General features: G+C 36.2%; 1 protein-coding gene across 9 annotated transcripts in view; it reads right to left on the minus strand.

Moving 5' to 3' along the window:
• The window catches only part of GRM7 (glutamate metabotropic receptor 7), an 823,590-nt gene that overhangs the window by 547,567 nt on the left and 261,813 nt on the right, over positions 1–14,210 (minus strand). For all 9 annotated transcript variants that reach the window (XR_011994328.1, XR_011994329.1, XM_072720358.1 and 6 more), the window contains exon 2: positions 13,252–13,468. Coding sequence is in view for 7 of the 9 variants with exons in the window: in XM_072720358.1 (XP_072576459.1) it covers positions 13,252–13,468 (217 nt within the window). In the remaining 2 variants the exon portion in view is untranslated. The remainder of the gene's footprint in view (positions 1–13,251; positions 13,469–14,210) is intronic.

Below are 14,210 nucleotides of genomic sequence, written 5' to 3' on the forward strand. Positions count from 1 at the left end.
TCAAAACCACAATGAGATACACTGGTCACACTGGTCAGAATGGCTAAAATTAACAAGACAGGAACTAACAAATGTTGGCAAGGATACAGAGAAAGGGGAACCCTCTTACACTATTGGTGGGAATGCAAGCTGGTATAGACACTCTGGAAAACAGTGTGAAGGTTCCCCAAGAAGTTAAAAATAAACCTACCCTATGACCCAGCAATGGCACTACTAGGTATCCATCCAAAAGATACAAACATAGTGATCTGAAGGGGCAGCTGCACCTCAGTGTTTATAGCAACAATGTCCAAAAGAGCCAAACTGTGGAAAGAGCCCAAGTGTCCATCGACAGATGAATGGACCCCAAATGTCCATTGACAGATGAATGGATAAATAAGAAGGGGCTTATATATATATATATATATATATATATATATATATATATATATAATTATGCTGAGCAAAATAAGTCAATAAGAGAAAGACAATTATCATATAGTTTCACTCATATGTGGAAAATAAGAAATAGCACAGAGGATCATTGGGGAAGGGAGGGAAAACTGAATGAGAAGTCATCAGAGAGGGAGAAGAAACCATGAGAGACTCTTAACTATATGAAACAAACTGAGGATTCCTGGAGGGGAGATGGGTGTTAGGATGGGATAATTAGGTGATAGGCATAAAGGAAGGCACGTGATGCGATAGGTACTGGATGTTATACACAACTAATAAATTGTTGAACACTACACCTGAACTAACAGCTAATTGAAGTCTGAAACTAATGGCTAATCAAAATTAAATAAAAAGAAGAAGAAAGTATCTAGTCTGAGGGAAATGAAAAAGAATGAAGAAAGTGAAGAAAGCCTATGTGATCTATCAGATACCATCAAAAGTAGCAATTTCTGCATTATGGGAGAATCAAAGGGGGAAGAGATGGAGAAGAGGCCAGAAAGCTTGTTTAAAAAAATTAATGCCTGAGAACTTCCCAAATCTAGGAAGAGATTTAGGTATCCAGGTTCGTAAAGCTCATAGGTCACCAAACTCAACTTAAAGCGATCTTCTCTAAGATCCATTATGAAAATCAAAGGAGCTCTCATAAAACAATAAGCAAATTTCTCAGTAGAAATTTTAAAGGCCAGGAGATAGTGAGATAATACACTCAAAGTGATGAGATAAAATAATTAAAAAGTCAAGCAAGAAAGTTCTATCCAGCAAAGTTGCCCTTCAGAAATAAAGAAAGAGATAAAGACTGCCAGAAAACCAAAAGCTGAGGGAGTTCATCATCATTAGACTTTCTTTACAAGAAATTCTGAAAGTTCAACTGAAAATGAACAACAGCTGATTAGTAACAGAATGCATGAAAATATACAACACACTGGTAAAAGTAAGGATGCATCAAAGTCAGAATATTCCAACAGTGTAATGTGGTGTGTTAGCCACTTGACTCTAGTGTAAAGGCTTTAAGAAAAGTATTTTAAAAACTACACTTACAATAGTAGGCTAATGAATATACAATACAAAAAGAGGTAAATTGTGACATCAAAAACATAAAAGAGTGAGGGGGAATAAAAGAGTAGAGTTTGTGTGTGCAAAGTTAAGCTGTTATCAGCTTTAAACAGACTGTTATATCTGTAAGATGTTTTATGTAAGCCTCATTGTAGTCACAAAGCATAGTAGATACACAAAAGATAACCAAAAGGGAATCAAAGCATATCACTATGGAAAACCATCAATTCACAAAGGGAGGCATCGTGAGAGGGAGAAAGGAACAAGAGAAACTATAAAACAGCCAGAAAACAATGGCATTAGTCCTTACCTAAAACAAATTACTTACAATAGATGGCCAACAAGTATGTGAAAAGATACTAATATTGGAGGAAAGCAAATCAAAACTGCAGTGAGATATCACCTCATATCTATTGTAATGGCATGATCAAAAAGACAAAAGACACATGGTGAGAATGTGGTGCAAAGGGAATCCTATTCACTGCTGGTGGGAATGTAAATTGGTACAGCCACCAAAGGAAATAGTATGGAGGATCCTCAAAAACTTAAAACTACAACTACCAAATGATCCAGCAAATAGACTTCTGGATATATATCCAAATGAAATAAAATCAGGATTGCAAAGAGATGTCTACACTCCCCTGCTCCTTGTAGCATTATTCACAATAGTCAAGATAAGGAAACAACCTAAGTGTCAATGGATAAATGGATAAAGAAAATTATATATATATATTAATATAATTATAATACATATAATTTACATATATATAAATTATAACATACACATACACATATATCTATATATACACACACTGAACTATTATTCAATCATTAAAATGAAGGAAATGCTGCCATGGATGGACCTTGGAGACACCATACTAAGTGAAATAAGTCAGACAAAGAAAGACAAATACTGTATGATATTACTTATATGTGGAATCTATAAATCATAGCAACAGAGAGTAGAATTGTAGTTGCCAGAGCTTATAGGAAGTATAGGTAACCAGGAGATGTCAGTCAAATGGCACAAATTTACAGTTAGAAGATGAGTAAGTGCTAGAATCTAAGGTACTACATAGTGATTATAATTAACAACACCGTCTTACATACTTAAACGTTGCTAAGAGAGTAAATTTTAAATGTTCTAATCACAAAATGAAACAGTAATCATGTGAGGTAATAGGTGGTAACTAACCCTATTGTGGTAATTACTTTGCAATATATAAGTATATCAAATCATCACATTGTATGCCTTAAACTTTCCCGGTATTGTAGGTGATATCTTAATAAAGCTGAGAAAAATATAGTGGGAGCCCCATAAATAAATGAGGCAAACTCTCGAGAAGAATTCAATCTGAGTCTAATGCAAGCAACCCCAGTTTCTACTTCCTATCTTAATTACTCACTGGTTACTGTTGAACAAAATACCCATAAGAACAGACTGATAACAAAATTTACATTAATTACTCAAAAGTGTGGAGAGTGGAATGTGTACTAAGTGCATTACCATATACCACGATTTTAGAAAATAACACTCATCATCCTGATATAAAACTAAGTATTAACAACATTAGTGCCAAAAAACTTTGACCAGGAGAATATGTAATTTCTCTACTCTCCAGTATTGAGTTTGAAAACAACAAACTTCTATATAATTAGTCATCACTCGTCGAAATTTCTGTAGTCATAATCCTACAACTTCGCATTTCCAAGGAAACATATCTTTTTTGATAAAAAATATACCAGGTTTATATTTGTAATATTGACTGCTTAATTTTTTTTTAATTTAAATCAAAAGGATCACTAACAACAGCCTAAGAAAAATAAACCTTTTTCATAAGTGGATACTTTTAGTAAGCACCTTTTTACTTAGGCGCATCTAATATATACTTCAAAGTTTTCTCTTAAGACCTGGATCATTATCATGATGACTTTACTTTTAATATATTCCCTTGTATGTAAATATCTACATTGTAACTCTATACTAGTTTCTCAAAGGGTCACCCAAACAGTATGGCTTGTTAAAAATGATGACAACCCATTGATACCTATCCAAAAAGGAGTTAGCTCGGCAGTTAATCTCAACTCTAAAATATTAATGTAATAGAATAATACAACGTAATGATTATTGGCAGTATGTTGAAAGTGCTTCTTATTTAAGATACCCCGCCAAAAGAGTAACACAAAATGTGAAGCATTAGGAATAGGCAAATTTGGAGCTACCCAACGTCAAAGTATTTCAAAGTCTTAATGGAGTATGTGTTCAGGTTGGCTACTGATCCTTCAGTTCGCCTGAGAGTGCTAATGCAACTGATGTAAGGCTTTGTAGAATTTCCTATAATCTCTTGAAAGATTTAACAGCAGGGATCCATTTGCCAAATAAAAGGAAAACAGATCCCTCTGTGCAGGTCTCAAAGAGGCTACATTTACACACATCAAGTTCTTCCAAATACAAAATTATTTAGGAAGGAGCTGGAGTCCAGTAAATAGATATTTCGCAAGCAGCCAATTAATTATTAATTTAAGGTTTCTTGTACTAGAGTATCTATTTTTTAGGATGATCCATTTGACTAATTCTATGCCCACCCCTCCGCACTATTGTGATGAATATTGCACTTTTCTGTGTGGATTCTGTTCAAGCTTCCCCTCCCCCTTTACTTGCCTATTCCAGTGGAATGAAACTCAGGGAAGCCTCTGGCAAAGGCAACCAAAAAGAGGACACATTTTGGATTGTGACCACTTCCAGTTTTTGGCTGGAGCACTGAAATTACATTGAGAAATGTCTCTTCCTCGCTGTGCATGACCTTAGTGGGACTCACACACTAGGTTCCTACTTTGCCACAACCAAAACGTACACACGCCCAAGAAACACTTGAACTTGATATGTTTCCTTCTAGTTCTATAAGCTGTTGTTCTATATTTTTTTTCTACTGCAATTTCTCTCTCTTGCTGACATCCATCAAAACCTATTCAAACTGAGTCTCTTCCAATAAACACTTTTGTAAAGACTGAGAAAAGAAAGCCTCAGCTAAAAGCTGAAGGCAGTGTTACAAAATCGGAGAATTAATCAAACCTTCTGCCTCTGAAATTTAGTGGGTATATTATAAAAGCATGGTTTACATTTTCCAGTGTAAACTATGCCATAAAAGCAATGTTCTTCTCCCCTACCCAACTGACCAAGAAATTCTATTGCTCAATGGAATCCTCGAAGTTTGAGTCTCTCTTTCTATATTTAAAGTTGAGCTATGTTCCTTTTCACTACATCTTTAACCTCAGGGCCACAATCCCATGTCCTTCCTCTCCTAAGCATGTGCAACATATGGTAATGATAGCAAGAAGGTGAGAAAAGGAGGAGTTCACCTTATCTTCAGGTCCTTTCATATTCCTTCATGATGCTCAACTGCAATGAAGGTAGGTAGAAGGGGTGAAGAGGAATTGCTGAGATGTCTTTTCTAGTGCCTATTCCTTCATGCAGCAAAACCACTCTGTCATCATCTATTTCCAGTCTCACATCCACAATGACAGTCTATTATTGCCTGGAAAAAGCCCATCCTTTGCAATCAGGGTGATATGCATCTGAGAGTCATCAGAACCAGGAAAGACTAGTTTTTCTCAGTAAGTATGTGATGACTTTACAATGCAAAGGAGCAGTAGGCTGACTCCCAGTCACTTACTATAGGACTTAGGGCCAGAATTAGAAGTTCTTGGCTCGAAAGCCAGAGCATTTTCTGCAGTAGTTTCCATGTTGTGTGGAAGAACATTTTACATCATAGTAATTCAACGTGCATAATTTTTTTTCAAAGTGATGCTATTTCCTATACCATTTACAAATTAAAATATCATTAAATAGTTTTCTTTTGGGTTTTTACTATGACCCTCTCTTCCTAAAATGTCATTCACTACCCCAGATAGGTCAACCTTGTTTGTGAACTCCTTTGAGGCTTGCTAGGCATCTATTTTCTTCCTTAGTTCTCCCTTACAGCATGCCCCCAATGAGGCTGTTTTCATGGGTCTACTTATGTGTTTCTACCTTTAGAAAGCAAAGATTAGGGATGCCTGGGTGGCTCAGTCGATTAAGTATCTACCTTTGGCTCAGGTCATGATCTCAGGGTCCTGAGATCGAGCCCCATGTCAGGCATCCCGCTCAGCATGGAGCCTGCTTCTCCCTTTCCCTCATGCTCTCCTGGTTGCTATCTTTGAGAGAGAGCTCTCTCAAATAAATAAAATCTTAAAAAAATTGTTTTAAAGCAAAGATAATTATTATTTTTGTCTTGTGGTTGTTACTACTATAATCATTATTTATGACTATTATTCTGGAATTGCATCTGACACAAAGAAAGTACTCAGACATGCACTATATGAATGTAAGGCATATCAGCAGATATTTTATGCCATCTTTTTCCTTCTATAAAGTCAGCTTACTATAACAGATTAATGATAAGTTTAGAAAGCCAAATTGGAAAAACCTCTAGCAGTTTTATTGTGCCGACTACAGCCATGAAATCATCACCTCTTCCATTATTAAAAGACTATTTTTAAATTAAATGTGCATTTGTTGAGCTTAATCTATGTTGGACATTATCCTGGATATAGAGTGTTGAAAGACAAATACAACATAATGCCTCATCCCGATAGGCTTACATTAATGGGAGAGGATAATTAGACAGATTACAATAACATGCTATCAATTCTACAACAGAGTTATATAAAAAGTGTTATGGAACTTACAGAAGAGACATTCTCGATTATATTAATGAAAGTAGAAGCCAAACAACTAAAGCCTGTCTAGATTAAGTAGAAAATAAATTATAAATTTAAATTACTACTTTAAAGTGTTTTGTTTTATAGTGTGTGTCATTTTGGGGGATTTTGTTTTTGTTTTTTATTTATTTATTTTTTAGAGAGAGAGAGAGAGAGATTGAGTTCATGTGTGTGCATGCAAGCAGGCAGACAGAGCAGAGGCAGGGAGAGAATCTTAAGCAGGCTTCACTCCCGGTGGAGAGCCTGATGCAGGTCTCTATCTCACGACCTGAGCTGAAATCAAGAGTCAGACCCTCAACCAACTGAGCCACCGAGGCACCCCCTTTAAATTATTATTTAAATTATGCTGGACAATCCACAGAATCACTGGGGAAGCCTGGGAACCAAAGTCAGAAAATGAACCAAAACAAAGGATGACTAAGCTATCGGTATCAAAGCCAAAACATGTGCCACAGAACCAAGTTAACTGGGGCACTGTTGCTGCTACTCTTGGAATAGAAGTTGGAGATTGTACTACTGCTGCCAGCTCATGCTGATTGCCATCTCTAGCCCTAGAACATGGATATCACTGCAGCTACCATCAACAATATGGGTTCTCTGTTGTTCCTGCTTCTCTGTACCCCCAGCTCTTGGATCACCTATGATGGGTATGTCTGATTAGCCAAGACTGGGTTACATGGTTGTACCTTAGCTTCAAGGAAGGCTGGGAACATGAACATCTGGCCATTTTAGCTCTATAGTGATATGCAGTCTTGTTTTCTCCTCAAGATTTGTGTCATTGGTCATTCTCCATGAATTTATTCCGGGATGTAGACTTAAAATGGAGTGCTGTTAAAATAAACAAATGTATACACAGCAACCCAAAATAGGATCACAAAGGACGATTAAGTCAAGGATGGCTTTTCCCAAGGTGTCATATTTTGAAAAAAATAAACTAGAGTTAGCTGGTGGTCCAGGCAGAAGCATAGTGTTGACAAAGGAACAGAGTATCCTGATACTTACAGAAGGTTGAATTGGTAGGGTAAAAAGAGTGTATGGGGGCCTGAGGTGAGAATAAAAGAGGATAGGGATAGTATGGGAATGAGACTCATGACTGAAGCAAACACTAGATCAGAAAGGACTTATATGCCATGCTAGATATCTTTTACTTATTCCTCTGGGGAAAGGGAGACCAGAGATAAATAATGAAATAGACTTCTTTCTATTTAAGAAAGATTATCATCATAACTGAATGAATACTACATCAGAGGGGCTAATCTGGAGACATGAACAGATATAGCTATGAATGGAGCTCATTGCCCAGAAGTAAATGGCAATGATGTTGTGGGTAAGGGGTCACCCTCAAGGTGTGCTGGTAAATGGAGTCAGGGTAAAAATATAAAACGCTGTGCTAACCACTGAGAATCCAAAAAATAAAATACAAAACATAATTCCTCTTCTTGGGAATTTACAGTTTAGTTTTAAGAACAACTGAAGATAAATGATATCATGGGAGTTCTTGTGATTTTACGTTTTGAAAGTTAGCCTTTGAATGTTTAATACCTGTATTTAAACTAGGACCACTGAACACTTCATTTGGGAAACACTGCAGTTAGGCTCGAAAATGCCTCTGAGTTTTCTATATTCACCATGACACAGGCAGAAACAAAAAAAATAAAAGGAAAAGAAGACTCTGCAATTCAACCTAGATAGAATTAAAGACATGTTACTACATCACACTGCTTTAAGTTTTATGAGGGGATCATAAGAGAGAAGAAGACAGTAGAGTCAGAGTAAGGGCAGCTGTATTAAACCACAGCAAACAGGTGTAGGATATAATTTTTTGTGAACAAGTCACAAAATTACATATCATAAAATTATATATCACAAATGTTTCATCTACAGGCTTTTTCTAAAAGGCAAAGGAAGACATGCAACTCCTCCTCTCTTCTCATCTTCTTTTAAATACTTATTGAATGCCTTCTATATGTCAAATACTATGGTAGATGATGGGGTCATAAGGCAAAGTCCTTGACCTCATAGAGGTTAAAGTACGGTGGGGAAGACTGATGATTCCCACACAATGAAAGTAAACATTGCATCTCTGAAACAGGGAGAAGCACAGAATCCAATAAAGAAAACAGAATCCCATAATAAGCAAATCTAACTAGTTCTTGAGATCTAAAAGAGACTGAGGTTTGCAAAAAAGTTATTAATAGATTAAGTCTCACCTAATTATTCTAGGAAAGAATATTCTAGATTAAGACAAAGTATTAAATAAAATTAAGTTCTATAGTTTATCTAATAATGATAATTGCTTTATAAGACCAATTAAAATATCTGTACTAAGTAACTGGCACAAAATACCAAAAAGATAATTCAACTGTTATTTCAGGTTTTGAAAAGTGGACATCTGTCATGATACCATACGCAGTAGCAAATCATTACTATTTGTGTTATATTGTGAAACATTGGTCATGGGATTCTCCTGAAAATTGTCTGGCAAACTCAAAAGTCATACGCCCTTACTCCCACAATCCTTGAACCAAATTTGATTCAAAAGTCTGAAATATATTAAGGTTGTATATACTATCATAAGCATTTACTTTTCACCTTCACTTTAGAAAGAGGAGTCTATATGTCTAATTTAGGCTAGTTAGGTTACTATGTTGACTTGAGCACATTGGGAGTGAATAATCTCTTATTCCTTGTGATATTAAGCAATAAATTGTTTTTGTTGATACTGCATGTGCATTCATTCAAATAAACAGGGCAATTTATGCAAATAGAACTGTTTTACAAAAATCTCATCATTTGAAAAAATAATGTTACAGTCCTCTTTGAAGGACTCTTCAACAAGGAGCAGCATCCATGCATATTTAAATCTCCCATGATTACTGAGGTTTTCTTTGAAAGCTTAGAGAAAGTGTGCCTATGTTTCCATGTTCCAAAAAAATTATATGGTCTCCTGATGAAGCATGGCTTCTTTCCTCAGACATCATTGTCTTGATTTCTTCTACCAGAGCATGATAAAGGAGAGCTCACTCATGTTCTTGACTATGTGCATGGTGGATACACCTCATGCTCTAGTTCTTAAGCAGCCTCTGCTTCAGGACTTAAGTCTAAAGGTCTAAAGTAAATTTTAGAACTAAAGTAATCTTAAAGGGTACAACTTTTTTTTTAAAGATGTATTTATTATTTATTCTAGGGGGGGTGAGACTGTGGGGGGGGGGTGCAGAGGAAAAGGGAGAGAGAGAATCTCAAGCAGACTCCCTGCTGAGCACAGAGCCAAGAATGCCCAGCTCCATCCCATGACCCTGAGATCATGATCTGAGCCAAAGTTCAGGGCTTAACTGACTGAGTTACCCTGGCACTGGAAAGTCTTAAAGATATTAATAAAGATAGGAATCATAATCTTCAGTCAAACTGTTCAGAAAGCATGGAAGTAACTCCTTCAAGCCTGCTAGCAGTACATAGAAACATCAATGACCTTATGCTCTCTCACTCTCATTCTCTCTCTCTCTCTCTCTCTCTCTCTCTCTCAGTACATACATAGGAAAATATGAATAGCTAACCTCTTCTTCTTCTGATGCTTCTAATATAATGAAAGCATATTAGCAAAAATACCAACTCAGCTATTATATACCTATAATACATAATTTATATTATATAACTACATATAATATATAAAACCTTGTAGTTATACCTAAAGGCAAGTGTCATCCATCACTTGCATTATTTTCAAATTTTTAAAACTCAAACAATAACTCTACTAATGAGTAAGGGATAGGTGAGGCTAGGTAGGGAGAGACAGGTAAGGGGCTACCCAACCAGGCTCACAGAAATCCCAGATGTGGAAAAATGTTACAGACAAGATATTAACCAGAGAGAAGGGAACATAACAAATCCACCTTGTTTGTTCTAAATACAGGTGAGATATTTTCATAATATTTACAAGTCTACCATGTTTGTCATAAATATTATAGAAAATATATTTACCAAGTTCCCTGGTCAGTTTTCTATAAAAGACCATAAAAGGGCTCAGGGGCAATGCATTTGGGACCCTTCTCACTCTAGAGACCTTTTTCTTTTTCTTTTTTCTTCTCACCTTCTCTTAACAAACTTTCACTTCACTTCACCCTATTGTCCAAGAGATTCATTCTTCAATTCTGTGAGACAAAAACTCTGCAACCTTGCAACACTCCTCTATGGAGAACTCAACTGGTGTGATACACTAATAATAACTTGGTATTGTTGAGTGTTAGGTGATTCCCAACATATGATATTACTTACATTACTAACCTGACAAAGCAGGTATTAATCTCATTCTCTACATGAGGAACCTGAGACCTGAAAAGTTAAGTCATGTATCCAAAGTTTTACAACATGAAAAGAATAGTGCCTGTTCCTCAAATCCACCTCCTCCTGGCACCCTAGTGCTTATCTCTGTGCACCTCCATCCCTTCTACAAATGCATGTGGACTTGTATCTTTCTTTGAGGACCGGAGTCTACAGTCATCAGGCAAGAGAAAAAAGCAGACATTTAAAATTATCCTTAAAATTTCCTTAAGCATGTATACTGCCAAGAAATTCCAATAAAGCAATTTTTTCTTCTCCTTTTTCATGTTTCTTAACTAGAACATATTGCTGTTTTTTGAATGAATATCAGAAAATAGTGGGATTATTTTAGAGATTGTGGCATATGAATATGTATCTCTGTCTACTGAAGTCAGGCTTGGGGTAGCAAGATGCTCATATGAAATTTATTATAAGTACATGATGAATATCATAATACCTACAGGAAAAAAACTAATCTGCGAGGCATTGCCTGAACCCTCAATGTTTTCCTGCAATTCTGCAACTGGCTTTTTAGTTACTCTTCTCCTCAAATTCAAAGGCTCTCAGACTAAAGAACCTCATCTGAAATGGCTGCCAATGATAAAATCTTTATTTCTGCACTGGGCCATTTCAACATATGTTTAGCTAAAATTATGAGCTAGGAGTTTAATACCATATTGCAAGGGCTTTTCCTTTCTGCAGTGTCATTATACAGCAGACTCTGATATTATATCTTAAGTTTTCACCAAGTAGCACCAGGAATACATAACCATATGAAACTCACCGCTGACCTGTCTATAAAATATAGTGTTATAAAAGTTCCAAAGCAAACATTTGTCTTTTCCCTGTCCTTTACTGAATAATCAACATGATTTTGACCTTATGGACACTGTAAATTTTGTAATGAAATGGGTAGTGATCTTTGCTTTGTCCAGTATTAAATTTGAGACCCACTTGCAGCAATTACATAGAATAAGATGGTATCTGAACTGTATCTCTGAATTTTATCTTCTATTTTACCCATATTTTCTCTTTATCTTATCTATTGGCTGTTATGCTCATATTTTAGTTATTGCTCTAAATTGGCTTCTAGTATTTGGGTCAAAGCAGGAGTCAAAGAAACAAAGAAATAAATAAAAATGTAGTTCTCAAAACTTATAAGGTATTTCATTGAAGATTCACAAAGTCCATTATTAATGACTCTTATATTTTAGTACGTCTGACACAAGCCCAGAGTTAAGGTTTCTTTCTAATCAGAAAATTTCTAACTGAATTATACTAAGTATATTTCCCTTGGAAACACAGATTCTGGGACTATAGTAGTGAATCAGACAGACACAATCTCCTCTTAGAGTCTAGGGGACAAGACAGAAAACATCAACAACAAAAATTATACCAGTATGTGACAAGTGCCATGGGAGGAGATACTAAAAATACAAGGCCAAGCAAATAGACCGAAGAAAGTTTGAAGTACATTTATACATTTAAAAATGGCATTTAGGATGAGACCTGTCAACGATCAAGAGTTATCTAGTCAAAGGGATGAAGAGTAAGAATATTTCAGTCAGATGGAAAAGTATAAAAATGACCCAGCTCTCTGAGTTAAAATCATGGGATATATATATAAGCCCTGGCTCCCTTCTTTTAGTAGCCATTTGCAGATATACCATCTATACCCTAATGCATTACATGTCTAGGTGTATCTCTAGAATGACAGTCAAATATTCAAAACCATGTCTTCAGGCTTTATGACATGTTTCCTCACGAAAAGGACCTCTGTTTCTATTACCTTGCTTGTGTATTTACCTTTATGGTCAGCTAACTATTCCAGTCAATAACCATTCAGATTAGATGAAATTCTTACAAACCAAACTGAGAACCTAACTTCAGTATTAAGAACTTTACAGGAATATCCAAGCATGCATTTTTTAAATGTATGTTTACTGTATCCAATATTTCCATATGGGGAAGCCTAAATATTTATTGCCAGAATTCCTAAGTGTGAAGATTTTAATCTCATTTCTCAAAGTCTGTCCAATGAAAACCAGCTGGCCAAGCATTTGAACTCATTAATTCCATTTCGAGCTAAAGAAACTTATAAAATAATCTATTACAAGTGCTACTTAATTGAACTATCTTTCTCAAAATAAAGTTCCAAAGATTATTTGACTAAATACAGTCTACTGTCTAGATAATTTATTTAACTTGGTTTTAGATCATTCAGTCAGAGTGTCACTGTCATTCCTTTTCAAAGCAAAGAGCCACCATGATTAGGGTCTCATGATTCTAAACAATTTGCTCATTTTGGAGAGGGGCAGAGAAGAAGGGCATGTGTGGAGAGGCACATTTATCAATACTGTCTCAGGTTTCTGTGTGCAGGCTGCAATCCACACCATTACTCACTACACAGAAGTAAGATATCAAATTTAGTACATATTCTCTTATTTCCCTTTCTGCTACTAATACTTTAGAGGACTGCTGTTTCACACTTTTGAAAATATTCTCTTCAAAACTGGCAAAGTGTTGTAAATGAAGGCTTTACAGATTTACTTTACAGGCAGTAGGGGATATGAGAGTAGGGATATAGTGATTATCTACAGTGTTGGTTTAATGAAGATTGGAAAGAACACTACAAGCCACAGACATGCGAAGAAGGTCATCTTGACCATTGCAATCTCTTCCTACCTGCCTCTTTGGAAATCTGGGTGAAGGATTCCACACCTTTCTCTCCGTAACTCCCTTCAGATGCGAGGGTAGACACATAATTCCAGCCTAGGGCCTTTACAATATCCACCATAGCCTGAGCTTGGAAGGAGTCAGGTGGGACCACACGGGAGAAGAAGTCATAGCGCCGGTCATCGCTTAACTCAGGTGCCGTTGATGCATAACTGATCTGGGGGATCTGGAAAGAAAAGAAAACACCACATGAGAGAGCACACCACCAGGATGTAAGAGATTCACTTATACTGATGATAATTCACTCACAATACAGGGCTCGAGCTCCAAAGAGGATGCACGTTTTAGTAAACAACCCACTGCAACTCTAACCTACCTAAATGCAACCAACTACTTTCAGATAGCACAGAAAGATGTGCTTTTGTGCCTTGGCCTCTCATTTCCTCTTCAGAAGTAATGAAGATGGTAGGGAATCACATGAGTCATGGTGGTTAGGAGAAAAGAATTTGTAAACATTCTGATAAACAGAATCATGTTTTACTTTTTTTTTTTTTAAGAATTTATTTATTTATTTATTTATTTATTTATTTATTTATTTGAGAGAGCGAGTGAGCACAAATAGGAGGGAAGAGCAGAAGGAAAGGGAAAAGCAGGCTCCCTGCTGAGTGGGCAGCCCAGGACCCTGGGATCATGACCATGAGCCATAGGCAGACACTTAACAAACTGAGCCAACCCGGTACCCCCATGCTTTATTTCTCAAAAGCAATTAGAAACCACAACAAAAACAATTACCTAGCTGGAGTTTGTATAGAGATTGGCTGACATGGCTCATGAATATTGGTGGATATCATTAGTCATCTAACATTGTTTGAGTACTAATCATCTGTGAGGAAATGTCTAAACAAGCTGCATCCATCATTTCATATATTCTTCACAAGAATATTATGAAATAACACTTTAGAACCAGG

Source organism: Vulpes vulpes, chromosome 9, assembly GCF_048418805.1.
Source record: "Vulpes vulpes isolate BD-2025 chromosome 9, VulVul3, whole genome shotgun sequence".
Taxonomy (NCBI): Eukaryota; Metazoa; Chordata; class Mammalia; order Carnivora; family Canidae; genus Vulpes; species Vulpes vulpes.